At 56.9% G+C, this 26,913-nt stretch overlaps 8 protein-coding genes and 2 non-coding genes across 13 annotated transcripts; 5 read left to right on the forward strand and 5 right to left on the reverse strand.

The window, feature by feature from the left end:
* The first annotated feature begins 135 nt into the window (after window positions 1–135).
* LOC105701611 lies at window positions 136–3,900 on the forward strand. Its single transcript, XM_012428493.2, has 4 exons — window positions 136–455; window positions 537–1,031; window positions 1,133–1,937; window positions 2,025–3,900. The coding sequence occupies exons 2-4, from the start codon at window positions 560–562 to the stop codon at window positions 2,251–2,253; spliced, it is 1,506 nt and encodes a 501-aa protein (XP_012283916.1). The 5' UTR covers window positions 136–455; window positions 537–559; the 3' UTR covers window positions 2,254–3,900.
* Window positions 3,901–4,929, reverse strand: LOC105701620 (ubiquitin-conjugating enzyme E2 T). The gene is made up of 2 exons (XM_012428510.2): window positions 4,724–4,929; window positions 3,901–4,656 (listed from the first exon to the last, which is right to left on the reverse strand). Exon 2 carries the CDS (start codon window positions 4,614–4,616, stop codon window positions 4,134–4,136), a length of 483 nt encoding a protein of 160 aa, XP_012283933.1. The 5' UTR covers window positions 4,617–4,656; window positions 4,724–4,929; the 3' UTR covers window positions 3,901–4,133.
* A 108-nt stretch (window positions 4,930–5,037) lies between these two features.
* On the forward strand, window positions 5,038–12,024 carry LOC105701603 (CD109 antigen). Of its 2 annotated transcripts, none has more exons than XM_012428467.1 (4): window positions 5,038–5,251; window positions 5,820–6,019; window positions 6,087–10,609; window positions 10,671–12,024. In XM_012428467.1, exons 2-4 carry the CDS (start codon window positions 5,829–5,831, stop codon window positions 10,871–10,873), a joined length of 4,917 nt encoding a protein of 1,638 aa, XP_012283890.1. In that variant the 5' UTR covers window positions 5,038–5,251; window positions 5,820–5,828; the 3' UTR covers window positions 10,874–12,024. The 2 variants fall into 2 exon arrangements, with proteins under 2 accessions (XP_012283890.1, XP_012283891.1); XM_012428468.1 differs by lacking the exon at window positions 5,038–5,251 and adding an exon at window positions 5,599–5,686.
* A 261-nt stretch (window positions 12,025–12,285) lies between these two features.
* Window positions 12,286–13,158, forward strand: LOC105701619 (peptidyl-tRNA hydrolase ICT1, mitochondrial). Its single transcript, XM_012428509.2, has 3 exons — window positions 12,286–12,508; window positions 12,573–12,761; window positions 12,837–13,158. Exons 1-3 carry the CDS (start codon window positions 12,350–12,352, stop codon window positions 13,098–13,100), a joined length of 612 nt encoding a protein of 203 aa, XP_012283932.1. The 5' UTR covers window positions 12,286–12,349; the 3' UTR covers window positions 13,101–13,158.
* A 40-nt stretch (window positions 13,159–13,198) lies between these two features.
* LOC105701612 (clusterin-associated protein 1) lies at window positions 13,199–15,909 on the forward strand. 2 transcript variants are annotated; one of them, XM_012428495.1, is made up of 6 exons: window positions 13,199–13,368; window positions 13,426–13,622; window positions 13,698–14,099; window positions 14,156–14,394; window positions 14,462–14,637; window positions 14,699–15,909. In XM_012428495.1, the coding sequence occupies exons 1-6, from the start codon at window positions 13,347–13,349 to the stop codon at window positions 14,989–14,991; spliced, it is 1,329 nt and encodes a 442-aa protein (XP_012283918.1). In that variant the 5' UTR covers window positions 13,199–13,346; the 3' UTR covers window positions 14,992–15,909. The 2 variants fall into 2 exon arrangements, with proteins under 2 accessions (XP_012283918.1, XP_012283917.1); XM_012428494.1 differs by having other exon boundaries at window positions 14,462–15,909.
* Window positions 15,910–16,065: 156 nt separating this feature from the next.
* LOC105701610 (beta-1,4-galactosyltransferase galt-1) lies at window positions 16,066–18,452 on the reverse strand. 2 transcript variants are annotated; one of them, XM_012428492.1, is made up of 5 exons: window positions 17,893–18,452; window positions 17,509–17,826; window positions 17,207–17,434; window positions 16,829–17,139; window positions 16,066–16,768 (listed from the first exon to the last, which is right to left on the reverse strand). In XM_012428492.1, exons 1-5 carry the CDS (start codon window positions 18,139–18,141, stop codon window positions 16,267–16,269), a joined length of 1,608 nt encoding a protein of 535 aa, XP_012283915.1. In that variant the 5' UTR covers window positions 18,142–18,452; the 3' UTR covers window positions 16,066–16,266. The 2 variants fall into 2 exon arrangements, with proteins under 2 accessions (XP_012283915.1, XP_012283914.1); XM_012428491.1 differs by having other exon boundaries at window positions 17,509–18,452.
* A 522-nt stretch (window positions 18,453–18,974) lies between these two features.
* Window positions 18,975–19,056, reverse strand: Trnas-aga. Its single transcript has one exon. It is a non-coding gene; the product is annotated as a tRNA-Ser (tRNA).
* A 336-nt stretch (window positions 19,057–19,392) lies between these two features.
* On the reverse strand, window positions 19,393–19,474 carry Trnas-gcu. The gene has a single exon. It is a non-coding gene; the product is annotated as a tRNA-Ser (tRNA).
* Window positions 19,475–20,812: 1,338 nt separating this feature from the next.
* On the forward strand, window positions 20,813–24,732 carry LOC105701606 (sodium-independent sulfate anion transporter). Its single transcript, XM_012428484.2, has 11 exons — window positions 20,813–20,933; window positions 21,681–21,890; window positions 22,170–22,390; window positions 22,467–22,668; window positions 22,735–22,955; window positions 23,023–23,368; window positions 23,443–23,745; window positions 23,807–23,952; window positions 24,017–24,187; window positions 24,244–24,397; window positions 24,463–24,732. Exons 2-11 carry the CDS (start codon window positions 21,746–21,748, stop codon window positions 24,501–24,503), a joined length of 1,950 nt encoding a protein of 649 aa, XP_012283907.1. The 5' UTR covers window positions 20,813–20,933; window positions 21,681–21,745; the 3' UTR covers window positions 24,504–24,732.
* LOC105701617 (galactokinase-like) lies at window positions 24,432–26,886 on the reverse strand. The gene is made up of 6 exons (XM_012428503.2): window positions 26,613–26,886; window positions 26,227–26,416; window positions 26,012–26,151; window positions 25,655–25,952; window positions 25,277–25,598; window positions 24,432–25,185 (listed from the first exon to the last, which is right to left on the reverse strand). Exons 1-6 carry the CDS (start codon window positions 26,772–26,774, stop codon window positions 25,104–25,106), a joined length of 1,194 nt encoding a protein of 397 aa, XP_012283926.1. The 5' UTR covers window positions 26,775–26,886; the 3' UTR covers window positions 24,432–25,103.
* Window positions 26,887–26,913: the final 27 nt, after the last annotated feature.

Raw genomic sequence — 26,913 nt, forward strand, 5'->3', positions numbered from 1 at the left:
AGTGGCCGGAAGTGGCCGGAAGTGGTCGCCAGTAGCCGGGTCGGGTGGGGTTTCGATCGATTCGGCAGGTGAGTCGGGTCGGGTCGAGTCGAGTCGCGTCAAAGGCAGGGAGGGCGAAAGTGGACGAGAGCGCGGCGAGGGGAGAGAGAGAGAGAGAGAAGAGAGGGGTGTTCACTGTCCCCTCGGTTTCTGCCCTAGTCGCGGCTGGTCGCGGCACTGCATGGCACTGCGCGGTACGCGGGTCAGTCGGATTTGGCGGTCGCAGTAGGTAGCCTAGGTAGAAGTGCTCGGACTAGATTGGATTTACGCCCTTCCTTGGACCTTTCGATCGATTCGATGGCGTAGCGCCGATCTCTCGACCCTCCTCGACGAACCCGCTTGCCATCACAGTCCCCGAAGGCGAAGGATGTGTCCAGATGCGAGCCGAGTCACTTGTGCGTGGTTCGGTCGAAGCGGTAAGCGACGCACCTGCTAGCTAACGCCTCGGTGACGGTTGGGTATTAATTAAATCAATTTTATTTCCCTCGAATAAAAAGGGGATACGTCTTCATGAAGGAAGATGGCAGGTGGGGACGCGGAGCTCTGCGGGTTCCTGGACGCAAAGTTGCCCGGCACCAGAGGGGTCACTCAGAGGGTGAGAAAACGCTCGCTCACTCCGTGGAAGGTCTGGAGAAGGCACTGGTGCTCGGTTAGAAAACTGGGAACTGGTCTCGGAGTGGAAATTCACCTGGATTGTGGCATCGGCAGTGGGGGTGCAACCGTACCCAACGACAGAAATGATTCCGTCAAGATTCCCTTCGATGCCGTCATCTGTCGGACGGAGTCTAGGTCGAAGCAGTTTGCCTTTGGGATATTTCCAGCCAAGCAGCGGAAACCCTTGCTCTATCTCTCAGGGAATTCGGAGACCGAGACTCAAAGATGGATGGCCGATCTCAGACAACTGCTGAAACCTCGCAAGCATCGATTTTTAGAGGGATCCTTCGATATCTCCATGGTCGATAACGCACATTCCAGAGCTGCTGGTCTGACGGGTAAAGAGCTCGCCATAGTCATGAATTATTAATTCCTTGGTTTCCTATTTGTAGCGATCTGATAGTGATATGATCAAATGAAGCAAGGTTTTTTTTTTCAGGATTGCATGGAGATTTGGTTGCGAGTCGTCTGGGGGTTTTTGTTAAAGACGTGTACTCTGGTGAAATAGGGGAAAGCTTGGAATGGAAAGAATTGAGTCAGTTCCATCTATCGACCTCGGGGCGTCCAGATGACGTTAAACGCATTTGCGTGATGCACACGACCAAGGAATTTCGTGGGGGTGTCGGTGAACTTCACGTTTTCTGTTTGGACGCACCAAGGTTGTTACAGGATCTTGTCACACAAGGTCGCGGTCCAAAACGCAGAAACCTTGATCAGCGGCCGTTGAGTTTAAGCGATGGTGATCTGAGGCTATCGATGCACAGTGACGAGCAAGCTGGATCTTTTCCGGTTCTCAAAAGCAAAGTAGCTTCTAGCCTCATCAATGCAGGTCTTGGTTTATTTCTCTCTTCGAGATCTGGGAGCGAAGCAAAGCTCGTTCATCAAACTTCGGAGGATCTCGAAAGGATCGCAGTTCATAAGATGGCAGGAGTAAAAATATCACTGCGCACCAGAGCTGTGGATAATGTATACCAACCCGAACCTGCTGGCATATCCAATATTATAGGATCCAGTCTGGAGGAGCTGGAGGAATCATTTACAAGAAGGGTCTCTAATATTTCTGTTGCATCTGGAATTTATGAAGAGATTTCAGATGTCGTGGACCCCTCAAAAAACGTATGTTTAGCTTCCAATCTTTACGAGGATCCTGAGGAGTTGATATTGAGGAATTGTGAATTGCATCGAGAACCACCCCCTCTCCCCCCAAGGCAGAGATGTGGCTCTGGATCTACTAGGAACGGAAGGTCAGTGTGTATTTGCCATACAAATTTAAAGAGAATTATTTGTCATATTTACAAAGTACGTAATTATTATGTTCCTGTACATTGTAGTATCAGTGACGATGGACTAGATTCTGAGGGAGGTACGAGATCTGCTACCCCGAATACCACGGAAGACACCACTCCGACTCCTGAAGAGAAAGCAGCGAGCATGAGTCAAGCGATACATGTGGATAATTCGGATTACGTTCCAATGTCTCCAAGATTAAAAGACATTGTTCCACAAAAATGTTGTCAGCAAGAAACACAGCAAGAAGAAATATACATGGTAATGCGTTAAAAATTTTATTTACCAATCTTTGTGGCTTAGGAAATTTATCGTGTTAAAACCATTGATAGAAAACAGTCTTTGGATTTACGCTATTTAATCGCTTAACGCGAATTAAAATAAGGGTTATAGAAAAGAATTTTTTGAGGGCGTGTAGAAGGTTGAGATTAATGAGATAAAATGTCAATTATTTCTAATCGATCAAAATGTTGGGAGATGGAGACCTATCCGACTCAAATGTTTGTAATGTTAGAATTTGGGAAAAAGTATATACATATATATACACAGATTTTCTAGGAGTATATTAAACAGATGGAAAGATGGTGAGTGACGAGTTGCGGGTGTTAACGAATATAATTACTAATTGAGAACGTTTGCCGGGCCTCTCAAGTGAAAACGCACAATTATCTACATTGCCTTCTGGCTTGGAAAAAGTCGACGCGTACTCTGACATTTTTCTAAGTAGGTAGAATCAACCTTTAAGAGAAAATAAGTATCGTCCTAATGTGAAACCATTGGGGGAACAGTCCCCAGTATTACTTAAGCATCACAGTTCTATGTATAAATGGCGCGTAAGAGTAGATCTTTACGAAACTATAGTACTACTTTTATATGAAGCTTTTCGAAGAGCTTTTTGAACTCCCCGACCATAACGAAATACGTACAAATTGTTGTATTATCACTTTGTACCTTTCCATTTAATAAGGAAATTCAGTGTTCGCGATTTTATGACAGGTTCAAAGTCTAAAGACCTAACGATTCACCAACGTGTAGTTTGCAACATACGTTGTACTGTTCTGGGTTTATCATGCGTCGTAAACACGTCGATAGGTGAATTGACACAAGTAGTTATAAAGGATCTGAAATTTGCTACAAAACTGCTGTATATTGTGTATTGTTGATTGTATAGATAACAGGCTTAAGTATCGCAATATTGTCTACTGCCTTTCGTCGTGTGCCTCGATATATTTTACCGGTATACAAAGAGATTGTTAAATGAAGCTCGTCGAGATGTGACCGTAGTTCTTATTTCAGCGATGACAGCTCTGCGAATGTCATTAATGTTAATTCTGTAGGGATTTACTGACAATGTGGTAGCAGGAAACCTCTGTTGTACGTACCCTCGCAATGTTTCTGTACGAGGTAGGCATACAAGGATTTCTGACTGAGCTGATTAAGGTTATTGCGCGATAAAATTTAGTTAAGGGGAATGAAAAATGAAGCAATCGTGACAACTATTTCGTACATTGCATTTGTAGTAGATACACATTTTGAACAGAGATTTCCATCGTTCACAACAAAGGAAACATATTTGATTCAAGCTTTGCGTAACGAGTTTTCATGGTATATACTGAACGACGTGATTATACTACATTTTTCCTTCATTAACTCTCGTTCATACATTCTTTACTAGAGAATGCTCAAACGAATCATGTAGATTCTGTGAAATTTTGTACCATGATTAACGAATTGTGATAGGACGTAATTTCGCTGCGATGTCGCGTGTCTTTAGAATAAGTAATCAAATGAATAGTTTAATAAACTGGAAAACGAGAAAAAAAATGAAGATAGCTGCTTTTAGGTGTACGTAGCTCACTGGAGTATCGGATACATGTTCTTGTTGCTACTTTGTGAGATTAAAAGAAATAATGATCGATATCAACTTCATCATTAATAATTTATTATAATAATTATTTTAATGGATTTAGTATTAGGCACTGGAAAGAGTTTATTTTGACCCTCGACGAGAGAATTTGTTTTTTGAGTAACTTCTCACTTTATATTAAGCACATAAAAAAATAAATAACATCTAAATAAATTGTCTGTTAAACCAGTGGACATTTAGAAATTTAATCGAGGTAGTTCATTCGTCGTCCACAGATCTATTAAAATTAATTCAGTTCGTGTTTTCTTTTTTTCATTGCATAGTCTTCGGTTGTCTTCTTGGCTTTGCGCTTGAATTCAGCTTTATTGAACCTGTACTCTTCGGCTATATCAGCCATGAGAGGATCGTCTGGATTTGGGTTTTCTAATAACAGTTGAACGGCGGTCAAAAGATTCTCAAGATTAATCGTCGGTTTCCAACCACCCTTAGGTGGCATTTTTAGAAAATCCATGCAGATACGACCGCTACTGTCGATATTTGGATGATAGACCGGGGTTACGAATTTCATCCGTGGTGGCTCAAATGGATAGTTTTGTGGTATTTCCAATTCTAACTGAAAGAGGCCCCCTTCGTAAGGACTGCCTCGAGGTCCCATTACGTTGGCACAAAGCAAATCAGTTTTGTCCATTTGTGGATAACAGCAAATACCCTCCGGTGGGTTCTCCATGAGCCTGGCAAGTTCTCGCTTCAGTCTGGTTTCCTTTTGCATCGTGTCAACGTTGAAAATGGCAGATTACTCCAAAAGGAATCTAAAAACAACGTACTCCTGTCAACTCCGAAACGTTGAACTTCCTAAATAAAAGCAACGTATCTTACCCGAGCACACCTTTCAATCCTTTTAATGTGAAGTTCGAATTCGGATACGGATATACACGAATGGGAATCGGTAGCGGTTTTATGTGGTTTTAAGTACGGCAACGGCTCGAGGGAACTTAAAATTTAAAGCAATTTAAAAGACCTCGGCCGGTTAGCCATTAAACAATTTATCGAGACACGGCGCGCGTACGTCAGGTTGGTCAGGTGGCCGCCGAACTCGTTTGGAACGACGGTCGGCAGGTGGCGCAGAGGTCGCGGCGCGAACGCGAGTCTCCCTTCTCGAACGGTCCGTGCACCATGGCGTCGCACCTCTCGCACTCGCGCACAGCAGCGCAAAGTATGAGCGACTCGCTGCCGCCGAGCGTTGCGTCGCGCTGCCGTTGAACGTTAATCCACGGGAATCTGCGATCGGTTAATCGGGCATCTGGAATCGCCCGGAAGATGCGTTCCCAAGAGTGAGAAGTCGGACCCAGGAGAGGAGAGCGCGTCAGATAAGGATCCGAGGTGGCAGGTTGCAGGCGAGCGCAGGTGAGTCGGCACCGCTCGGGAGGGGCGGCCGTTTGGGCGTTGACCGAGTCGGTTGCGTCCGCTGCTCTTCCCGACCCCGGGCGTTTCCAAACGAACCCTTTCTTCGATTTTCTTTGACGTTCCTCGATCACCCGCGATTCTTTTTTATCCGAGCCCAGCCACAGGCGGATCCCGAGCGCGCCCCTGACGGCACCTTTCATTTCACTTTATGAATCTTTATCGCAAATCGGAGAAAAGGGCGAGGAAACTCGCCGGATGGTCGAGCATCGTCGAACGGTCAACCGCACGATCTACCGGAGTGGAATACCGTACTTGGTATCGCCGTTCGATCTAATTTTTATATTCCAACGGCGATCTCGATAACCATTGAATAATAGAGTGCCTTCGCCCGTCTGCATTTTTCGGGTCGTTAACGACGATTCGACGCGAGCGTGAGTAAGTCCGAGTCGTGGGCGAGGTCTAATTTTTATCTTCTCCTAGGGCCGAACGCCGCCGCGGTCGTCCGTGAGTCACCCCGGCGTGGCCGCGACGCCTCGAGTTCTATTGACATCGCCCTTTCCCTGTCCAGTTCCAGAAGATGTGGCCGCTAATCTTGGCGATCCTCTTGGCGAGTAGCGGCACTCGGTACGCCCAGGAAACACCGGAATCGACGGGCCCGCCCTGGAGCAGGTTCGACGACAGAGAAGGCAGAGATCGCGACCCCGGAACGGGCTTCGGGTACTCGTGGAATCCTGGCACCCAGAATGACAACGTCATCATCAAGGAAGCGTAAGGAATCGAAAGGAACCCAAAAGTGGGAACTGCGTTTGTATGACGTCCTCGATGGTGGTTTCAGGAGCTACTTCGTGGTGGCTTCGCGGATGGTGCGGCCAGGTCAAATCTACCGGGTGGCGGCGAACGTGCTGCGGAGCCCCTTTCCGATGACGGTGCGGGCCTCCATTCAGAGGAACGGCGTGGAGATCGCGGCGGACCACCAGGAGGTGAAGGAGGGCATCCCGGAGACCCTGTCGATGAGGATGCCGCCGACCTCGGTCCGGGGCTCCTATCGGCTGCGCGTCGAGGGGATGTACAACGGGCTGACCGGAGGTCAGGCCTTCCTCAACGAGACGGCCTTGACGTACTCCCAGCGCTCGATGACGATCTTCGTGCAGATGGACAAGCCGGTGTACATGCAGGGCCAGACGGTGCGGTTCCGCGCGGTGCCCATCGACACCGAGCTCAAGGCCTTCAACAACCCCATCGACGTGTACATGCTGGACCCCTACAGGAGGATCATGCGCCGGTGGCTGAGCAGACAGAGCAACCTGGGGACGGTGTCGCTGACGTACCAGCTGTCGGACCAGCCGGTCTTCGGCGAGTGGACCATCCAGATCGTGGCCCAGAGCCAGGTGGAGGAGAAGAGCTTCCTGGTCGAGGAGTACTACCAGACGAGGTTCGAGGTCAACGTGACCATGCCGGCCTTCTTCTTCGACACGGACCCCTACCTGCACGGGGTGATCATGGCCAACTACACCTCGGGCGCCCCCGTCCGGGGCAACCTGACCCTCAAGGCCAGTTTCGCGTCTCTGAACCGGGCGCATCTGACGTCCGCCCAGGTCGAAATCCCCGACAAGCACTTCAATTTCAACGAGCACTACCCCGCGTGGTTTCACCAGGTGGACGCGTACGACGATCGGACGCCGGTGCTCAGGTTCTTCAACGGCACCTATCACTTCCGCTACCCTATGTCCGAGCTGCTGCAGTTCGCTCCCTCGGAGCATGGCATGGAGGTGACGGTGACGGCGACGGTCGGCGAGCGGTTCCTCGACGAGGTGATCGTGGGCTACTCGACCGCGCGCATCTTCAACTCGAGCATCAAGGTGCACTTCCTGGGGGGCTCGCCGCAGGTCTTCAAGCCGGCCATGCCGTTCTCGGTGAACCTGGTGGCGTCCTTCCACGACGGCTCGCCGCTGCGGCGCAGCCAGCTGGCGAACGCGCGGATGGAGCTGCGGACGGAGCTGGAGACGAGGGGCGGCGGCGGTCGCCGTTCGCTGGAGACGGAGGTGCTGCGCGCCTCCGCCGAGCACGAGGCGGTCTGGTCGCTGAGGGTCGACCTAAGGAAGCGGCTCGGCCTGGAGGAGCAGCCCCTGCGGGCCCGGCAGACCCTCGACGAGATCGTCTCCATGAAGATCTACGCCGAGCTGACGGACGGCGAGGGGAACCGCGCCCGGAGCGAGCTGCTGCTGCTGTCCCACGTGTCGCCCGAGAACCGGCACATCAAGATCCTGACATCGACCGAGCGTCCCAAGGTCGGCGACTACATGATTCTGCACGTGCGGGCCAACTTCTACCTGGAGACGTTCGACTACCTGATCCTGTCGAAGGGCACCGTCCTGCTCCACGGCCAGGAGAGTCTGGAGCACGGGGGCGCCAAGACGATCGCGGTGCCGCTCGGCCCGGAGATGGCGCCCGTCGCGACGGCGGTCGTCTACCACGTGGGGCGCCGCGGCGAGGTCGTCGTCGACTCTCTCACCTTCCCGGTGAACGGGCTCTCGCGTAACAACTTCACGGTCCTGATTAACAACCGGAAGGCGCGCACCGGCGAGAGGGTCGAGGTGGCCATCTACGGGGAGCCCGGCGCCTTCGTCGCCCTCTCGGGCATCGACCGGGCCTTCTACGCCATGCAGGCCGGCAACGAGCTGACCTACGCCAACGTCGTGGCCAAGATGGCGCACTTCGGCGAGGAGACGAACGGCACGCACTCGCACTCCTGGGTCTTCCACGAGGGCGACCCCGACGAGGTGGTGCACTTCCCCTCGTCGACCTACGGGGTGGACGCGAACCGGACCTTCGAGTACGTGGGGCTGGTGGTGTTCACGGACGCGCTGGTCTACCGGCGACCCGAGGTGTGCAACCGCACCCAGGGCCAGGCCGAGTGTCTCAGCGGCCGCTGCTACCGGGCGGAGAAGCGCTGCGACGGCGTGGCCGACTGCGAGGACGCCACCGACGAGGCTGGCTGTCCGGCCGGGAACGCGACCGAGCTGTCCGAGTTCCGGAAGCGACGCTTCAACCGGGTGCAGCGGCAGTACGACAACGCGTGGCTGTGGCGCGACGTCAACATCGGGCCCCACGGCAGGCAGATCTTCGAGGTCGACGTGCCGCGCCGGCCGGTGCACTGGATGGTCACGGCCTTCGGGGTGAGCCCGACCGCCGGCTTCGGCATGCTGCCCAGGGCGCTCGGCTACACCGGGGTGTTGCCCTTCTTCATCAACGTGGAAATGCCCGAGCGCAGCCGGCAGGGCGAGCAGGTCGGAGTGCGCGTCTCGGTCTTCAACTACATGGAGCACGACGTGGAGGCGACGGTCGGCCTGGCCGGGTCGCCCGACTACAAGTTCGTCCACGTCGAGGAGAACGGGTACGTGCAGTCGTACCGGCCGCGCACCTCCTTTGGGGAGCACCAGTTCTTCGTGTGGATCCGCGCCCAGGACGCGGCGGTGGTGTACCTGCCGGTGGTGCCGGTGCGGCTGGGCGACGTCGAGGTGACCGTCTACGCCAGGACCCTGGTGGGCAGCGACCGAGTGACCCGGGTGCTGCGCGTCGAGCCGGACGGCCTGCCGCAGTACCGGCACCAGTCGGTCCTCCTCGACCTCAGCAACCGGGCCTTCGTCTTCCAGTACATGCACGTCAACGTGACCGAGACGCCCCTCATTCCCTACGACGAGGAGCGCTACTACGTCTTCGGCTCGAACCGCGCCGTCGTGACGGTGGTCGGCGACGTCGTGGGCCCGGTCTTCCCGACCATGCCCGTCAACGCCACCAGCATGCTTAACCTGCCGATGGACTGCGCCGAGCAGAACATGTTCGGCTTCGCCGCCAACATGTACACGACCCTGTACATGCGGCTGGTGAACCAGCGGAACCGCACGCAGGAGAAGGAGTCGTTCTACCACATGAACATCGGGTACCAGCGGCAGCTCTCCTTCCTGAACCCGGACGGCTCGTTCGGGCCGTTCCGCAGCGACTGGAACCGCACGTCGCCGAGCGTCTGGCTGACGGCCTTCTGCGCGCGCGTCTTCCAGGAGGCGAGCTTCTACGAGTGGGAGAACTACCTCTACATCGACCCCGAGGTGATCGCGCGGGCCGTCTCCTGGGTGCTGGACCACCAGACCGAGAAGGGCTCCTTCTACGAGGTGGGCGGGCTGCCCGACCGCAAGGTCAACGGCTCGCTGCTGGGCCGCGGCCAGGACGACCCGGTGGCGCGCCGCAACGTCAGCCTGACCGCCCACGCGCTCATCACCCTGGAGACGGTGCGCGACATCTCCGGCGGCCTGGGCTCGAGGATCGCCCTGGGCGCCGCCAACGCCGTTCGCTGGCTCGAACAGAACCTGCGCCTCCTGGAGGAGCACGGCCGGCCCTACGACGTGGCCATCGTCGCCTACGCGCTCATGCTGGCCAAGGCCTCCACGGCCGAGCAGGCCTTCCGGTTGCTGACTCGCCACGCCCGCAGCGACGGCGGCCTCACCTACTGGGCCAGGGAGGCCGTCCCTCTGCCCCCCTACAAGCTCGAGAACCAGAAGCCCTTCCTGCTGCCGAGGCTGCCCTACGAGTTCGACGCCGAGAACGTCGAGACGACCGCCTACGCCCTCCTGGTGCACGTCGCGCGCCAGGAGGTCGCCGTCGAGCCCATCGTCCGGTGGCTCAACGCGCAGCGCCTCACCGACGCCGGATGGGCCTCCACCCAGGACTCCGTCTGGGCCATGAAGGCCCTCATGGACTACACGGTGCGCTCGCGGATCCGCGACGTCAGCTCGCTCGCCGTCACCGTGGAGGCCACCGCCCTGCCCGGCCAGGTGCGCACCCTGCGCGTCGACGAGCGCAACCTGGCGCGCCTGCAGCGCGTCGAGATCCCCGAGGCCTGGGGCACCGTCAAGGTGCAGGCCAAGGGCGCCGGCTACGCCATCCTCCAGATGTCCGTCCAGTACAACGTCGACACCCGCCGCTTCCAGACCCAGCCGCCCGTCCGCTGCTTCGACCTCCGCACCAGGGCCAATTTCCACGGGAGGAACCAGTCGCGCATCACCTACACCTCCTGCCAGCGGTGGACCAACCTCCGCGAGTCGCCGCGCTCCGGCATGGCCGTCCTCGACGTCGCCGTGCCCACCGGCTACATAGTCCAGCAGCAGACCCTCGACGCCTACGTCCTCGCCAACCGCGCCCGGAACCTCCAGCGCGCCCGATTCCTGCCCACCAAGGTGCTCTTCTACTTCGACTTCCTCGACGAGGAGGAGACCTGCGTCGACTTCACCCTCGAGCGCTGGATGCCCGTCGCCAACATGTCCCGGTACCTGCCGATCCGCGTCTACGACTACTACGCCCCCGGTAAGCGACCCACCGTCCTCCCTCGATTTTCTGAGACGTGACCATTTTCTTTCTCTTGCAGAACGATTCAACGAGTCCATCTTTGACTCCTTGCCGACGTATCTCCTCAACATCTGCGAGGTCTGCGGCAGCTCCCAGTGCCCGTACTGTTACATCTACAACGCCGCGACCCTCTTGGTCGCTCCGACCAACCCGCTTCTCCTGGTGTCGGTCCTCCTCGCCACCGTCGTCTACCTGAAGACGCAGCACTGCGGCGCCGGATAACCGTCCGTCCATTCCTCGCGACGTCCACGCGGTCAACGCGGTTACCCTGGTTACCCCGAAGGAAGGAAAGCGAAGAGATTCGCGACGCCAAAGCCGACCGCGCCGGAGGTCAAAGGGTGTCAAGTACAAACGCGACCTCCCCCGCACCGCGGGGGAGGGAATCTTTTTAAACCTCGAGGAAGGTTCGCCGGCTCCGGTTCGGTACCACCGCCCTACCGCGAGGGCGAGCCGTCCCCTCGAACCGTGCCTTATCGAGTAGGGACGAGAAAAGTCGCACCTGCTGCTAAACAATTGTAAATAGTAGAAGGGGTCGCGTACCCTGGGAAAGCGCTGCCTCCGCGAAATAGGAACGCGACAATGACTTCTTGCACCCTTGCGGTTCTGGGGACGTTGCACGACGCGTCACCAGGGTGTCCCTTGGGTTTCAGCTAGGAGGCTTTCTGGATTTTACCACGAGACGACCGCTACGAATTTTTTATGCCGTTTTTATCTTTGTTCGTGCAATGTCCCCGTTATGTTAATTAGCAACGACGAGAGTTACGTGTAATCGTTTCACGCGTTAAAGGTCTATTTTGCTATTTAGTACTAATGCCAGTTCATCCAGATACTTAGGACGTTAAGTTAAACTTAAATGTAATTACTTGCGACAAGGACGAGCTCTCGAAGGATTTCTAAACTCTGATTCCTTTTAATCCTCGTATTGCACGAAACTATATTGTTTTTTAATCGTCGATCTTTCGAGAGCACGTCTCGCGTCTTTCTCTTACTCTTACGAAGCCGTCCATGCGAGCCATTCCGTTCTCGAATTTTTTTTAACTTTATACCTGTTTTATATATATATACATATCTTTTAATATATGTATACATTTTAGAAGTACCGTCGGTTATGGCGTTGTTTAGACCGTTGCACGACTACGTTCAGCCGTTAAGGCAGTCGATGTAAAAATTAAAGACAGCTGTTTGCACTTTCTTCGTATCTTGCTAAAGATGCGACTCGTCGACGGTGGACGTTTTTACGACGTCCCAAGTGCGACGCGAATGTGATGCACGCGTTACGTGACAACGGGCACTGAATTGAGAATTTTTAACGACACGTTACACATCTGAAAAAGTTTTTATAATCTTTGTATAAATAAACTATTGAAACATTCCCTCGAATCGTCGTGAAATAATTCAGTTGCCTAGGAGAGCCGGATTGTCGTGTTTGAAAAGGCCGCCAGGTAGGCTGGTAATGTCACTTATGGAATCGAACTTTATCGACAGCAGGGCGAATCGGGGAAGGTTTCGGTATTTCGTCCCTAGATGTCAGCAGCGTGCGTTGGCGGCAAAACGTCTGATTTTTAAGAATCTCACCTAGTCTTTACCAGAAATGAGTTGGAAATGCTCCACCGAGGGCAGCACAGACGCGACCTTGCCCATGAGCAATCTCCCAACTCATCTCTGTCTTTACCCTGTGGTTAAATCAGGAAAATCAACATGAATTTCGTTGGACGACAATTTTTAAGAGCTGTTATAAAAGAAACCAGAAGCCAATGTTTTACAACATGTCCTCGACAGATGTTCAGCTATAAGAGTGCATTCGCACTTGAGAGGTTATATCCAAACAGCAATTTGAGTTTATACACTCCAACTTTTGTGAGTTTTCGAGCGTTTCCGTCAATGTCCCTCAAAATCTTATTTTATTGAGATTAATTTGTAGGTTCCAGAAGACCCTACCGCCAAATTCAATGGATATATTCCTTTAGATCAGCTTACGATCACTTACAGCCGCAGTGGTGGACCCGGAGGTCAGAACGTCAATCGTGTTAATACAAAGGTGGATTTGCGGTTCAACGTTAAGGAAGCCAAGTGGTTGCCGGAAGACATTAAGGACAAGCTGATCGAGCAAGTATGGTACACTTTTAATGCATGCCCTAGTACCTAACGATTCGTACATTTTCAAACAAAACCGTTGTCATTTCAGAATAAGACGAAAATCAGTAAGGAGGGGTGCCTGATAATTCGTTCGGAATTGACTCGATCTCAGCAGCTCAACCTCGCCGATGCCCTCGAGAAACTGAGAAGTCTCGTTCGAAAGGCTTTGGAACCACCTCCCGAGGTCTCACCGGAGACGGAAGAACGGAAGTGGAAGAATCAAATAAAGGCTGCTCGGCACAGGCTCTTCGAAAAGAGAGTACGCTCGGATATTAAACAGCACCGTCAAGCCCCGAGCATTACAGATTTTTGAGCCGTGACAATTTTTTGTAGTTGAGTGGTGATAATAAATATACATTCATAAAGCAAAAGGAACGATTCTCTTGTAACGAGTCGCCTAAATTATCTAGATAAATTCGTCGAATTATCTGACCGGATCAGCTGGCACGGTTACCATGGCAACGGCGTCGGTCAGCGTAAACAAACTCCGTACTCTTCGAGACGTTACTACGAGGATCGCGAGGACGGCGAGGACTTCCGAGGTTACGTTCGTTGAAAGATGTCATTCCGAGACTTACGAAGTAAGTAAAGCCGATATTCAAAGGATACCTTGAGATTAACAATTTTTTTTATTCCAGACCTGACAGAGATGATGAGAGTGTTGGGATACCCAAGACTGATATCATTATCAAACTTTCGCCTGCCCAACTTTCCGCTGGTGGCCGAGATGTTGGTGTGGCTCGTCAAGAGGTTCGACCCCGAAGCCGACGTGCCCGTCGAGCACGAGACCGAGCAGGAACGGGTGGCGTTGATTCGTTGCGTGGCCGAATTCACGGTAAATTAAATAAATTATTTCATCCACTCCCTACTCGATTTTTCGCCGTCGTTAGAAACGAGTACTCGTTTTAAGGCCGTGAAGACGAGCGTGAAGCTCAACACGAAGAAGCTGTACCAGGCGGACGGGTACGCGGTCAAGGAGCTACTGAAGCTGACGAGCTTGCTCTACGAGGCGCGAAGCCAGAGCCCTCGCGAGAACGCGAAGAAAGAGGAGACGACGACGACATCCTCGAGTTTCGACGTCTCCGATCGAGTGGACACGCTGAAGACGACCAGGCAACTCGGCAGTCAGCTGACCGTCAGCGGGGCCGCCCTTTTCGACTCCCTAGGTCGAGAGGTGGACCTTAGAGAGATTCGCAACTCCAAGGTGTCGCGCCAGCTGGACACCTCGGAAATCGAGGCAGCGCTCGAGGAGACGATCGAGAGCACGCGGACGGAGATCGCCGAGACCCGGGGGCAAATCGACAACGTCAAGGTACGCGCCTTTTCTCCCCTTGCGGTACCGATCGTCAATTCGAACTCGGTTCGCAGGAGACCGAGCAGAGCCTGGACGCGAAAATCGAGAGGCGCCGCACCGAGCTCGACAGGAATCAAAAGAGGCTCCAGACTTTGAGGAAAGTTCGACCGGCCTTCATGGAGGAACTCGAGAAGCTCGAGCTGGAGCTGCGGTTGCTGTACGAGGATTACTTGCAGAAGTTTCGTTACCTGGCCTATTTGGAGCACTTGCACGAGGACGCCGCCAAGGCGGAGCAAGAGAGATTCGAGAGGAGGTACGGGGACCGAAAATTCTCCGCTGTACCCCCGACTACGTTTCGTTACGGCGTTTACCTCTTCCAGGCAAGCGGCCACGCGGAAACAGCTGGAGCTGATGCGAAGCAAAGACGTCACCTTCGAGAGCACGATCGAGGGAAACGATTCGATATTTGGGGCGAACCTGCAAGAGCCTCTCGGACTCGGTGAGCTGGACGGCCAGCCCGTGGACAAGTCCGGCCCGGACGTTCGAGGGAAGACCGGTAAGAGGAAAGTGTTCCCTTCGAGGAGAAATCGTCCCTACGGGGTTTCTGGACCTTGCAGAAACCGGAAAATCGGCCCGGAGTTACGCGTCCCAGAGGCGAATCTACGGAAGCATGTCGGGGAGGCCGAAGGGCCCCGCGAGGGAATCCGTCGACAGCGGGGAATCGCTGGACAGCGACAGCGATCTCTTGATAGACGGAGACCTCGACGACGACGACGACGAGGACGACGAGGACAACGACGAGGACCTCCTTCGCTCGGTCGGCGAGGCCGAAATGGCCGGACTGGACCTGAAGGGCGGACAAGAGAAGCGAGCCGTCAGCAAGATGGTTCACTCGGACGAGGATTTCTAAACGACCGCCGCTGGCAATAATTCCTCCGATTAATTTATAATACGCGTTAAAACGCGACACGGGTCGAGGCGAGTTTTATTCATAAATCAGGTAATTCCATTGGGGGTGTCCCCGGCATTACCCTCCGACCCTGGCGACACTCGTCAATCTCGACGATTACCGTGTCACCTACCCATGGTCACCGATCCTCGGATTGACGGCAATATAGAGTATACACATATGTACAAAAACCGAATCAACATGCGCGCGATGGATGAGTCCAATGCATTCCTTTTCGCTCATTTCTCCACACCAGGGTAAGGGAAAGATACGCGAGCGCGTTGCCGCCGATTTCCCTACGAACCGAACGCCGATGGCTATCCTGGTACGCTGGGAGACATCAATGCCCTCCCAACCTGCACAGGCGATGCCGCATCTGCAGGGGAGGCATTCACGCCCGCCATTGTACATGGATACTCGTCCTTACTTAAAGTATGCCGCGTATTTACATTCGACCGGGACTGGGTAATCGGGGTCCCCGAACGACACGATCAATGGCGGGACGACTCGATGCCGATCGATCGCCCCAGGATCGAACATCGACTCGCCGACTGGCTCTAGACATTTCTACAAGGGGCTGCCTAACTACGTCGGCGATTCTTTAAGATTACATCCTAAGGATATGCGTCAAGACCCGATGAGTCCTCCGTTTCTCGGGGATCGTACAAATCAAGGGGTGATTCTAGGGTGAAAAAGAAAAGGAAAAAAAAAACGAGCAGAGGGTCAAATAGGCCGGCACTTAGGCCACAGGGTTAACGAACGGCGAACCGACGCACGCCGCGGTATCGAGTCGAATCGAAGAGCGAGATGAATTTACATCCATTATGGCGACGAATCCGCCTGGATATCTCGCGCCCCGAGTGTACGTGCGCGCGTTACAATTACTCCATGTGTATATATATATATATAAATCGCGAGCAAGCACCGGAGATTATAGCGACTGCTCGAGAGCGAAGAAACTCAAGGTAGTCGCCTTGGTAAAAAAAAAAAAAAAAAAATATCTCCTCGATAGATGGCAAAGTACATCCGGGCGTTTCCTTGGACCGTTCCGGTTCCAATCGAGTACCGACCGAGTCGGGTCCGTTGGTCGGCGTCGGGGAAGAATTTTGGAGAATCCTTGAGTTCTCCGCATCTTCGCGATCCTCAGGGCCCGTTGTAGCTGTAGAAGTAGGTCCTGGCGACCCTGGGGGTGCCGGTCAAGTTGGCGAATTCCCTGAGGAGATCGTTGACCGTCCGCTACCTGGCGGTCCTGGGGGTGGGGTCCGGGGCGGGAGCGGGCGTCGGGACGGGGTCCAGCTCCGGAAGCGAGCACTTCTCGGCGAGCTCGGTCCAGACCCCGTCGACGTTGCGGGCCAGTCGGTCCCGGTACTTGTAGGCCCTCCGGTCGACGACCGACTCCGTCTTTACGCAGTCGTTGCCCCCGAACTCGCAGACCCGGTAATGATGGAGGATCGCCGACTTGGAGGGGACGTTGAGGGTCCCGTGGCCGGGGATGAACTCCCAGACGAAGTGGTTCCCGGCCTCGACGACGTCCTCGGGCCGGCAAACGTACTTGGAGCGCTGCTTGTGGGGGTGCAGATTGGCGCGTCTCCGGGTCTTCCTGAGGGTGACGAGTCCGGCCTCGGCCCTGGACCGACTCTTGATCACGGCGGAGTCGTCGTTCCACTGGAGATAGAAGAAAGCGTTCTGGAAGGAAAAGGCCCCCGTCGACTTGACGTTGACGCGCTCGCCCATCCACCTGCGAAGGAGAGCGAACGCTGAGCGACCCGGAGCCAGACCCACCTCCGGTCGTCCTTACCTGATCAGGTCGAGGATGGTGTCGTTGTGCCTGGGCACGATGAACTCGTCGAGGTCGAGAAGCGCGACGTACTCGTACTCGTACATGGAGCGGTAGAGGCAGTCGTTGAGGGCGGCGAAGAGGCCCTCGGTGCGGATTTCCGTCTGGGAGATCATGTCCAGCCGGTGCCACGGGAGAATCGTGACCAGGCCCTTGGCCTCGTAGTCCCCGAGGACGCAGCCGGCCTCGGTGCCCACGGTGTCGTTGTAGAGGGTGACGTGTGTCGCTCCCAGCAGCCGGTGCAGCTCGATGAACTCGACCAGCTGCAGCACCTGCGGCAGGACGGGGACGAGTCGTGATCCCCTTCTTCGCCGCCTACTGACCCCGACCCCTACTCACCCTGTTGTAGTCGTAGTGCAGCGGCTTGACGCACACGGCGAGGGGCTGCCTCGTCTTGGGCCGGAACTCGGGTCGGTTCCGCACCAGGAGGCGGTTGGCCGGGGCCGCCTTGAGTCTGGCGACCACGCTGACGGCCCTCGGGACGCGCTCCCTCGTGGGCGGGTTCCTCGGTAGCGGGCAGATGACGAAGCACGCGCTGTACTTCAGGTTCCAGTTCTCCCGGATGACCTGGGGGTCGAGGCGCTGGAGTTAGAGTCGAAGGGGACAAAGAATCGGCGAGCGAGCTCGGGAACGCCTCGAACCTTGACCTTGGCCGCCACCGTCAGAGAGGCGGTGGCGTTGCCGTCGCGGCGGTACCAGAATCGGCACCAGACTCGCTCGGGGCCCCTGGTTCTGGTGGCGCCGATCACCCGGACGAGCCCCGGGCCAGCGCCGACCCGGTCGTCGAAGTACGCCGAGTAGACGAAGAACTTGAAGCGAGTGTTGGTGACGGGCAGCCACTCGGCGTGCGTGGCGGCGAGCCCCGGGTCCAGAGGCGGCAGTCGCGCCTCCAGGCCGGGAGGCAGGCTGGGCCCCGGTCGCGCCGCTCCTCCTACCCTCGGTACCGCGTAGTCCTCCACCTGCAACGGATGCAGGATCAGTCGACGTCCTCTCCCCAGAGAGCGTCGTAGGTCCGGGACACTCACCCCGATCTCCTCGTAGTCCGCCCGATCGGGCACCCCTCCGGCTCCCGAGAACCGGTGCCCGACCCTGCGACCTCCCCCTATGCCGCCCGCGCCGCGCCGCTCGTCGATCAGGAACATCTCCGTCAGGACGATCAGGCCGAAGACCGCGAAGAACATGACGACGAAGACGAACGACATGTTGGCGCGGTCCTTCTGGACGCCCGCGCCGCCCCTCGCGCCGGCTCCGCCGGCCCTTCGCCCGGCGCCCATCCGCCTTCGCGCTGCGCCCGACGCCGACTGGGACTACCGGGGGGCGGCGCTCCGAGGGCATCCCCGACGCGGCCCGGAACCGCCCGACGCCGCCCGACGATGCCCGACGTCGCCCGGAACCCCTTATCGGTCGCGCCGATTAGATTCCGCCGGTTGCCCGGAGGTTAGGCGGGGCCCGCCTTCTCCGGGGAGCTCCGAGTCCAGTCCACGCACCTTGGCGCGTCACCCTCTCGGCTCGTCCTCGCCCTCCTCCTCGGACGTCGCCATCTTCTCCGGTCACCCCGCGGACGAGCGAATCGCCGAGTCACCCGAAGACGCCGGGCCGCCGCTCGTCACTGCCTCTCCGCGCCGCCGACGCCGACGCCGATGCCGGCGCCGGCGCCGACGGGCGACGCCGCGTCCCATCGATCCACCCGCCCCTTCCTGCTCGCCACCCGCCTAACGATCTTCGAGCGATAACTTATCGACGTATCGTCGTCGCCGCGATTTCGAGCCGATTTCGAGTCGCGGGCCCTCGTCTCGTGACTCGCGCCGGAAGATATCGCGGATTCGCGAGAGATTGCCGCGGCGTTCGTGCCGATAAACACTCGCTCGTCCGCGAATTACGTTCGATAAGAGAAATCGAGCCTAATGCCGGGGAGGATCGTCCGATACCGCGCACGAGACTCGAGGACGATTTGCGTCCGATCGTTGTCTCGCTTACGCAACGTCGCATCCGGTCGTACCTTGGAGAGACGATATTTGACTCTCCGACTTCTCCGACGATTTTACGAACGGAGGCGCTATGGGCGAGTGGGTACAAAAGTTGGAGAAAAAGAAAAAAAATATCACCTCGCAGTCGGTAGGACTCGAACCTACGCTCCCAGAGGGAATCTGATTTCTAGTCAGACGCCTTAACCACTCGGCCACGACTGCTCGATTTTCCGTGGCCTCCACGCCGCAGAGAAGCCGGATGCCCGGATTTCCCCCAAATTCAGGGCCACGAAACTCGTCCCAATTGTAAGCGAAATCTTTCCTCGTCGCATTTCCGCGATGCATATTTTTTTTTCCCCGCATTCCTCGCAGCCGACGATAAGTCACGTCCTTGTCGGACGTAGCGACCGAGCGTGGCGGAATCCGCGTCTCGATGATTCGCCCATCGGGAGGAATTTCGATATCTCGCGGGAAAAATAAGCGACGCCGGATCGAGGGATCGGGTTATAAGTCTTGGCCGGTGAAAGTAAAATATTAGGGGAAGAAAAAAAAAAATTTCGACGAGGATGGGATTCGAACCCACGCGTGCAGAGCACATTGGATTAGCAGTCCAACGCCTTAACCACTCGGCCACCTCGTCCGATGCTTCCTCCTGCTCTTCTTTCTACATTTACGCTCCCCGGGCATCGAGTAACGAATAAACGATTCGTTTAAATTTATCCCGTTAACTAATTCCGCGATTACGAGTGCAAAGCGACGAGTGGGGCCGTTATCGACGCGGCGCCGCCGCCATGTTGGATTCGGTAGCGACTTCGTTCGTGACGTCACCGCTTAGCTCGGAATTCGATTCCGGCGATAACGAACGACTCTCTCTCTCTCGAACGTTAAATCCGAGCTAAAGAGCTAAACCTCCTCGTGGTGGATGACGCTAAACGAGAGCCGGTGGCGAAAGGATTCCGAGGACCGGCGCGAGGTAACGCGATTAACCCACTTTCGTCGGGACGATAGCGGAGGAGTTTGAAAATCGCTGGGCAGGAATTCCGGCTCAGGGTCTCGTATAGATCCCCCCCGATTCCGGCGATCGTTTTCTCGGACCCACCCGTTAGTCTCCGTCCGCGGTACGTGGGTGACGTAATTTCGCGCGTTACGAGGGTTCAATTAAACCGAGCTCGGCCGATCGGAAAACAACGTTTAGAGGTACGCGCGGAACGCGGTCGATGATATTCGACGATACCGAGTCGGGCTAACGAAAGCGATCGAGTCGCCGATTACCTTATCGTCGCGCCGCCCCTCCGCGGATCTTGGACCCGAGGTCCGTAGGAGCGGGGAATCCATAGGGGAATTCATAGGGAGATCCATAGGGAGATCCATAGGGAGATCCATAGGGGAATCACGTGGCGATCGACGTCCCTCGGAAACTCGGTCTCCGAGCGCGGAAGCGAGGCGAGCTCGCCCGGGAGGAAGGAAACGACCCAGAGACCGCTCGTAAACGCGGGGCCCCTTAGCTCGTAAAGTCTCCGAAGTCCCGGCGGTTTTTTTCCAAGGACTCGCCGCGAACGCAAAGTACACACCGACGGCACGCGCGATACGTGCTCGACCACCTTAAGCGGAGGGCAAAAAAACCAGGCGTCGCGTATTTTGCATGAGATCGGGAAATCGGGAGGCGGAAAAGGCGCACCAACGAACCGATCCATGTCCGAGAGGAAACGGCGCGCGTCCGGCGGAAGTCCTCGACCTCGCGCCGATCCTTCGGTGACGCAACGCGGCCGGAAGTCCGGATCTCCCGAATCCCGAGGTTACGCAAGAAGAGTCGTCGAAAACGGTCGATCGGGATCTTTCCTCGGCCCTGGAGGATATCTCTCCGCGTCGCCGCGTCCAGGTGGGACGCCTCGACGCGGAAGCGAGGCGGAACCGCGGTCGCACGTGGCGAGGGGGGCTGCGCGCGCAGGCGGGGCACCTGGACGCGGGCCGGCGCGAGACTCGGAAACCGCGCGCGTCGGTTGCAGCGAGCGGACGTGCGCCGGCGCCTCCACCGACTCCACTCGCCTCTCGACGCGGGACATGGCACGCGGCCCCGAGTGACCAGGGACCCCCGAAGGGTAAGGCGATCCTCTTCCGCGATCCCGGGCGGCCCGATTTCCCCCGATTTCCCCCGATTTCCCCCGATTTCCCCGGGCGACCTCCGGCACGCTCGAGCGACCCGATCCGGACGGGATTTCCCAAACGATCCGCCAAGGCCCTTCCGCCTTCGGGAGCCATCCCGCCGCGAGGACGCCCGTTCCCCGGTTAACGGACGGAGCGGCGCGTCGCTTACGAGCGCTTAAACGGAAGAAAAAATTTAACGTCCATCGCGTTATCCGGGGAGCGCCGAGTCGCGCCGTCGTAAAACTCCGGATCGAAATGCCTGACTCCTCGAGCGTGAAATTCCTTTCCGGATCGAGTCCGTTAAATGAGGTCGATACGGAAAAAACGGCGAATTCGGAGTCGTCCTTTCCGGGCGAGGCCGAGCCATCTCGACCCAGAAAGCCTCTCCTTGGGCGCACTCCTCGAAAGCGTCCTCGCCGGAAGGATAACTCTCGACGCCTCGAGGAAAGGATTTTCGCCGACGAGTCGAAGGGTGATCGGCTCTCGGGTAACGGCCGCGTCGGCAAAAACCCGCGCCAGTTAATGGGGAGCAACGAGTCGGATCGACCCTCGATCGGCTCGATCGAGTCGCGGTTTCCTCGCGGTTTCCTCGCGGTTTCCTCGCGGTTTCCTCGCGGTTTCCTCGCGGCGCGCCGAGTCCCCGGTCGCCTCCCGGGGTAGGAGGGGAATCCAGATTGACGTCGGGGGTTTCGATCCCGCAGGACGATGGGGCGCAGCTAGTGGCGGGATCGACGTCGACTCTTCCGCAACGGGTCGAGGGGGAACCATGTCGAGGTACGACGTAAAGGAGGAGTACGACCTCGAGACGCGGCGGGGGGTCAGACTCACCGGGTTCTCCTGCGCCAGCGACGACGTCCAGAGGAGCGCCGCGAGCCCTCCGCCCGCCGGGCGGAGGCCCCCCGACGCTGACGGTGAGCCTTCCCGACGAGGCGGTAACGTCGTCATCTCCGATCGGAGTCGCGGGAGCCTACGGGACCGTCCTTACGTAAAGGAAGTAACGGCTCCGTCGGAGGGAGTCGGCGGGCGCAAAAAAGGGACTCGCGATCCGTTCTCCGGTGAGAAAGGAAGACCGTTACTCCGTCGGGCGATCCGTCGACCGATGACGACGAGACCGTTTACCGGGCCTCGCTCGTAAACCGGGGATCGAGGAACGGCGGTCGCGGGTCGTTTACGCGGCGACGCGTTTTCAGCATCCGACGAGGCGGAAGGGGGGGCGACGCGGTGGGTGTACCGCAGGATCAGGAGGTCCCTCCGGGTCAAGCTGCTGTACAAGCGGGTGCCGATCCTCTTCTGGCTGCCGAGGTATCGCAAGGAGTTCGTCGTCAGCGACATGGTGGCGGGCCTGACCGTCGGGCTGACGGTGATTCCGCAGGCCATCGCCTACGCGAACGTCGCGGGGCTTCCTCTTCAGGTACGGATCTCCGGAAGACGCGGAAAACGGAGACGACGCGACTCCACCTCGATAATCCCGAGCGACGTCCTTTCAGTACGGTCTCTACTCCTCCTTCATGGCGTGCTTCGTCTACACGGTCTTCGGCTCCTGCAAGGACGTGCCGGTAGGTCCCACGGCGATAGCGGCCATCCTGACGAGGGAGACGCTGCAGAAGGCCCACCTGGGCCCGGACTTCGCCATCCTGCTGACCTTCGTCTCCGGATGCGTGTCCCTGCTCATGGGCGTCTTGCAATTAGGTGAGATCACTCGGCGCGGTCCTCCTTCTCGTCCCCCCGTTGACGTACCTCCTCCTTCCTCCGCAGGGTTCCTCATAGACTTCATCTCCGGCCCGGTCTCGGTGGGCTTCACCTCGGCCGCGGCCATCATCATCGCGACGAGCCAGGTCAAGGACATTCTGGGCCTGAGTTTCGCGGGCGGCAAGTTCCTCCAGGTCTGGAAGAAGATATTCGAGCACATCGGCGAGACGAGACTCTGGGACGCCCTGCTGGGCTTCCTCTGTATAGTCGTCCTGCTCCTCCTCAGGGTGAGTCGGCCGTCCTGGATGCTCGGGTGCCCGTTGCCCCTCTCTCACGCCGACGACGCTCTCGCAGAAAGCCAAGGACTTGCCCGTGGTCTCGGCCGACACCAAGGTCCCCTCCGTGATGCAGCGCGCCCTCCTCAAGGTCCTCTGGCTCGTCTCGACGGCGAGGAACATCCTGGTGGTGGTGGCGTGCGCGATCGCCTGCTGGGCCCTGGAGGAGCGCCTCGGCACCTCGCCCGTCATCCTGACGGGGCACGTCAAGCAGGGTCTGCCGCGCGTCCGAGTGCCCCCCTTCCGGGCCCACGTCGGCAACGAGACCTACGACTTCGTCGACATCGTCTCCACCCTGGGATCGGGCTGCCTGGTCATCCCTTTGCTCAGCCTCCTGGAGAGCATCGCCATCGCCAAGGTGTTCTGTAAGGACTCTCCTTTCCTTGGACTCCGACGATCGGGATAGCCTCGGTCGTTAAGTTTACGGTTTGCGGTCTAGCCGAGGGCAAGCCGATCGACGCGACGCAGGAGATGCTGGCCCTGGGCGCCTGCAACGTCGTGTCGTCGTTCGTCTCCTCCATGCCGGTCAGCGGTGGACTGAGTCGAGGGGCCGTCAACCACTCTTCGGGGGTGAAGACCACCCTCGGCGGCGTCTACACCGGACTGCTCGTCCTCGTCTCCCTCCAGTTCCTCACGCCCTACCTCTACTACATCCCCAAGGCCGCTTTGGCCGCGGTCATCATCGCGGCCGTGGTCTTCATGGTGGAGTTCCACGTCGTCAAGCCCATGTGGCGCACCAAAAGTGAGTCTATCCCCCGACCGATCCGTCGAGGTCATTGCGGCACCCGCTTCCTTCTTTCCAGAAATCGACCTCGTGCCGGCGCTCGCGACCTTCTTCTGCTGCCTCTTCGTCAGACTGGAGCTGGGGATCGTCATCGGGATAGGGATCAACCTTCTGTTTCTCTTGTACGCTTCGGCGAGGCCCTCGCTACGGGTTCACGTGGCTACGGTAAGTTTCGCCAGTCCTCTTCGGGACTCTTCCGGGATCCGTTTCATCTTGCCTCGGTTGACAGACCCCCGGAGGCTCGGAGTACCTCGTCGTCACCCCGGACAGGAGTCTGGCCTTCCCCAGTGTCGAGTACGTTCGAGCCGTCATCAGCAAACAGGGCTCCAGGCGAGGTAACGACGTCCCCGTCGTCGTAGACTCCACGCACATCCAGGCCGCCGATTTTACGGCAGCCAAGGTAAAAGCTCGAGCCGAACCGAGTCTTTAGGGGGCTTAAACGTCTTTCGTGTCCAGGGGGTAAAGAGCCTCATCGAGGACTTCGCCAGGCGAGGGCAGCCTCTCGTATTCTACAACTTGAAGCCGAGCGTATTGGCGATCTTTAGAGGAGTGAAACCTGCGGAGCTAAGGTGCTGCTCCAACGAGGCGGAATTGCACGATTACCTCGAAGGTACGGCGAAACATCGTCTACGGAAATCCGCGACCCCGGGTTAACGATCTTTATTTCTCTCGCAGAATTTTCGAGCGTTACAAACATCGCCGTTAGTAGACACTAAGCCCGGAACCGAACCGACGAGAGGCTCCTTCGACCCCACCCTCGGTTCCGATACCGGACAGTATTGCTTCCTTCCCCGGAAGTCAAAGCAGATTTAATGCCGTTAGAAGACGGCAAAAAACGAATCGACGGGTCACCTTGTATATATGTATGTACGGATAACCCTAAGCATATTGTACAAAATAGCGATACATTTTAAGACTTTGATAATGCACCTATCGACGAATATACCTGCCAAGCGTTTTCGTTACCCTGAAACCATCGACCACTTGGAATTTAATCAACGAGTACGTGCTCGGCCCGCGACGGTTATCTCGTTCCCAAGTGTACGGAGTCTCTTCCTCGAAGAACAATTGTACGAGTAACCGGGAATTAAACGTAACGAATCGGCGCGAAAAATCTTAAACGAACGAGCCTCGCCATCGAGATCCTAGGAATCCGTGGCTCGCTAATCACGGCGGCCATCGCCGATTCCATCGGCGAGTTCCAAGGTAGTCCTCCCCCGTAGCACCCTCGGAATTGTAGGAATCGTTGGAATCGTAGGAATCCGACCTTGATCCCGTTCGGAATCGTTGGCACGGAAGACGGGTCGGCGAATCGCTTAGCACTTGTCGAGGTCAACGCCCATTTCTCTGGCACCGTCGGACGGCTTAGCTATGTAGAACGAGGCTTCTCCTTGATACCTGAAAAGTAAGAGAGAGGAAGAAAGGGCGTCCCTAGGACCCGGGGGGCCCGATCCAGGTAATCGCCTCGTTAACTTCGTAAGGTACAAACTTGAGGTTTATGCGGTCGATGACCGGCTTGACGGCACTCTTCTTCAGGAGGGTGACCGTGCACCCTCCGAATCCGGCGCCGGTAAGTCGGCTGCCCGCAACGCCCTGGACCTCTCTGGCTATGGAGACCAGCGAGTCCAGCTCCGGAGACGAGACCTCGTAGTCGTCCCTCAGCGACTCGTGGCTCCTGTTCATGAGCTGCCCGAAGGCGATCAGGTCTCCTCTCTTGAGCGCGTCCGCAGCCTCCAGGGTCCTCGTTATCTCGGTGATGACGTGACGCGCTCGCTTTATGACCGTCTCCGAGGCCTCGAATTTCACTAGAACTGCAACGGAACCGTCAACGAGGTTCGAGGAGGACCCCGGGGACGCGACTACCTACCTTCGAGGTCCGCCAAGAGCGCGTCCCGGAGGCTGGCCTTGCCCATCATCTTGGCGGCCTGGATGCAGCTCTGCCTTCGGTCCTGGTAGGCGCTGGCGCTCAACTTGTGCGGCGTGTTGGAATTCGTCACGAGGAAGACATAGTCGTCCATGTTCCCGATGCGGATCAGCTGAGTGGTCAGATCCCGGCAGTCGAGCAGCAGGGCGTTGTTCTCCACTCCCATGACCGAGATGAATTGGTCCATGATGCCGCAAGGCACGCCGGCGAACTTGTGCTCCACTCGCTGACAGATCTGAGCCTGAAAGTTGGCGCGCTCGTCACCTACTCCGACTCTTCGGATCGCGACGAATGTCTCACCTTCTCGACCGGCGTGGTGAAGCAGCGCGTCAACGCCTCGAGGAAGGTGTAAGACGCGACCTCGAGGGCGGCCGAGCTGCTGAGGCCCGAGCCCATCGGCACCGTGGACACGATAACGGCCTTGAAACCGCGCAGGCTACCTGAAGAAATGCGAAATATGATAGCGGTCCACCCGGTCGGTCACCGGGAGTCGCCCTCTCAGGGCAAGGACCTACATGAGAAATTGGCGACGCATCCCTTCACGTAGTTCGCCCACTTGGGCTCCCCGGGCTTGACGAGGAATCGGTTCTCGCAGCTGAACTCGACGCGCCTCTCCTCGTCGGCGATGCCCTCGGCGAAGGAGACGACGACGCAGTCGTGCTTGTAGCTCGTGCTCCCGGCGACGACGGTCACCATGGGCAGGGCCTGGAAATTCGTTCGTGGATTAGCGACCCGAGGAGAGCAGGGTCGAGCGGTCTATCTTTGACCGGGCGCGCGCCAAGGACGAACGGATGACGGACGAGAATTTTGGCGCAGCTCGGAGCTCGGAGGGCGATCGCGAAGCCTCTCCTCCGTCTAGACGAATTTTCGGGAATTTCCGGGGAAACCGAAACATCGCTACCATCGGAAGTACGAAGCCGTCATTGTAGTCGGTATGTTCGCCAATGAGATTGACGCGTCCAGGGGCGCAGACGCAGACGGTGGCCTCCTGGCCGAAGGTCTCCTTGAATTTGGTGAGCGCGTCGATCCTCACGGCTTCTGCGTCGGGCACGTGAGTGGCCATTTCTCTCCCGGGTCCTCGAGATCGCCGATACACCTTCCCGATTCGCTTTCGAACCTGCGACTGATTTAGCACGGATCGATCGCGGCCTCCTTATCAATTGGGAACGATTAAAACCTTGAGAGCTCGAGCCGATCGTGTC

The sequence above is a fragment of the Orussus abietinus genome, unplaced genomic scaffold, assembly GCF_000612105.2.
Source record: "Orussus abietinus isolate OABI.00-Male unplaced genomic scaffold, Oabi_2.0 scaffold24, whole genome shotgun sequence".
Classification (NCBI taxonomy): Eukaryota; Metazoa; Arthropoda; class Insecta; order Hymenoptera; family Orussidae; genus Orussus; species Orussus abietinus.

Bases quoted from the DNA above. Each gene is read 5' to 3' on its own strand.
- LOC105701611 (XM_012428493.2), top strand. From the start codon at position 560: ATGGCAGGTGGGGACGCGGAGCTCTGCGGGTTCCTGGACGCAAAGTTG. The intron at 1,032-1,132 runs GTAAAGAGCTCG...TTTTTTTTTCAG, and splicing joins CAGAGCTGCTGGTCTGACGG to GATTGCATGGAGATTTGGTT. The intron at 1,938-2,024 runs GTCAGTGTGTAT...TGTACATTGTAG, and splicing joins GGATCTACTAGGAACGGAAG to TATCAGTGACGATGGACTAG.
- LOC105701620 (XM_012428510.2), bottom strand. From the start codon at position 4,616: ATGCAAAAGGAAACCAGACTGAAGCGAGAACTTGCCAGGCTCATGGAG.
- LOC105701603 (XM_012428467.1), top strand. From the start codon at position 5,829: ATGTGGCCGCTAATCTTGGCGATCCTCTTGGCGAGTAGCGGCACTCGG. The intron at 6,020-6,086 runs GTAAGGAATCGA...TGGTGGTTTCAG, and splicing joins AACGTCATCATCAAGGAAGC to GAGCTACTTCGTGGTGGCTT. The intron at 10,610-10,670 runs GTAAGCGACCCA...TTTCTCTTGCAG, and splicing joins CTACGACTACTACGCCCCCG to AACGATTCAACGAGTCCATC.
- LOC105701619 (XM_012428509.2), top strand. From the start codon at position 12,350: ATGAATTTCGTTGGACGACAATTTTTAAGAGCTGTTATAAAAGAAACC. The intron at 12,509-12,572 runs GTGAGTTTTCGA...ATTAATTTGTAG, and splicing joins GTTTATACACTCCAACTTTT to GTTCCAGAAGACCCTACCGC. The intron at 12,762-12,836 runs GTATGGTACACT...TTGTCATTTCAG, and splicing joins AGGACAAGCTGATCGAGCAA to AATAAGACGAAAATCAGTAA.
- LOC105701612 (XM_012428494.1), top strand. From the start codon at position 13,347: ATGTCATTCCGAGACTTACGAA. The intron at 14,100-14,155 runs GTACGCGCCTTT...CTCGGTTCGCAG, and splicing joins GGCAAATCGACAACGTCAAG to GAGACCGAGCAGAGCCTGGA. The intron at 14,395-14,461 runs GTACGGGGACCG...TACCTCTTCCAG, and splicing joins CAAGAGAGATTCGAGAGGAG to GCAAGCGGCCACGCGGAAAC.
- LOC105701610 (XM_012428491.1), bottom strand. From the start codon at position 18,141: ATGGGCGCCGGGCGAAGGGCCGGCGGAGCCGGCGCGAGGGGCGGCGCG. The intron at 17,140-17,206 runs GTGAGTAGGGGT...GTCCTGCCGCAG, and splicing joins TGCACTACGACTACAACAGG to GTGCTGCAGCTGGTCGAGTT. The intron at 16,769-16,828 runs GTAAGGACGACC...TCTCCTTCGCAG, and splicing joins ACCATCCTCGACCTGATCAG to GTGGATGGGCGAGCGCGTCA.
- LOC105701606 (XM_012428484.2), top strand. From the start codon at position 21,746: ATGTCGAGGTACGACGTAAAGGAGGAGTACGACCTCGAGACGCGGCGG. The intron at 22,669-22,734 runs GTGAGATCACTC...CTTCCTCCGCAG, and splicing joins CATGGGCGTCTTGCAATTAG to GGTTCCTCATAGACTTCATC. The intron at 24,398-24,462 runs GTACGGCGAAAC...TTTCTCTCGCAG, and splicing joins ATTGCACGATTACCTCGAAG to AATTTTCGAGCGTTACAAAC.
- LOC105701617 (XM_012428503.2), bottom strand. From the start codon at position 26,774: ATGGCCACTCACGTGCCCGACGCAGAAGCCGTGAGGATCGACGCGCTC. The intron at 25,953-26,011 runs GTGAGACATTCG...GCCAACTTTCAG, and splicing joins TCACCACGCCGGTCGAGAAG to GCTCAGATCTGTCAGCGAGT. The intron at 25,186-25,276 runs GTTTGTACCTTA...CTTACTTTTCAG, and splicing joins ATCGACCGCATAAACCTCAA to GTATCAAGGAGAAGCCTCGT.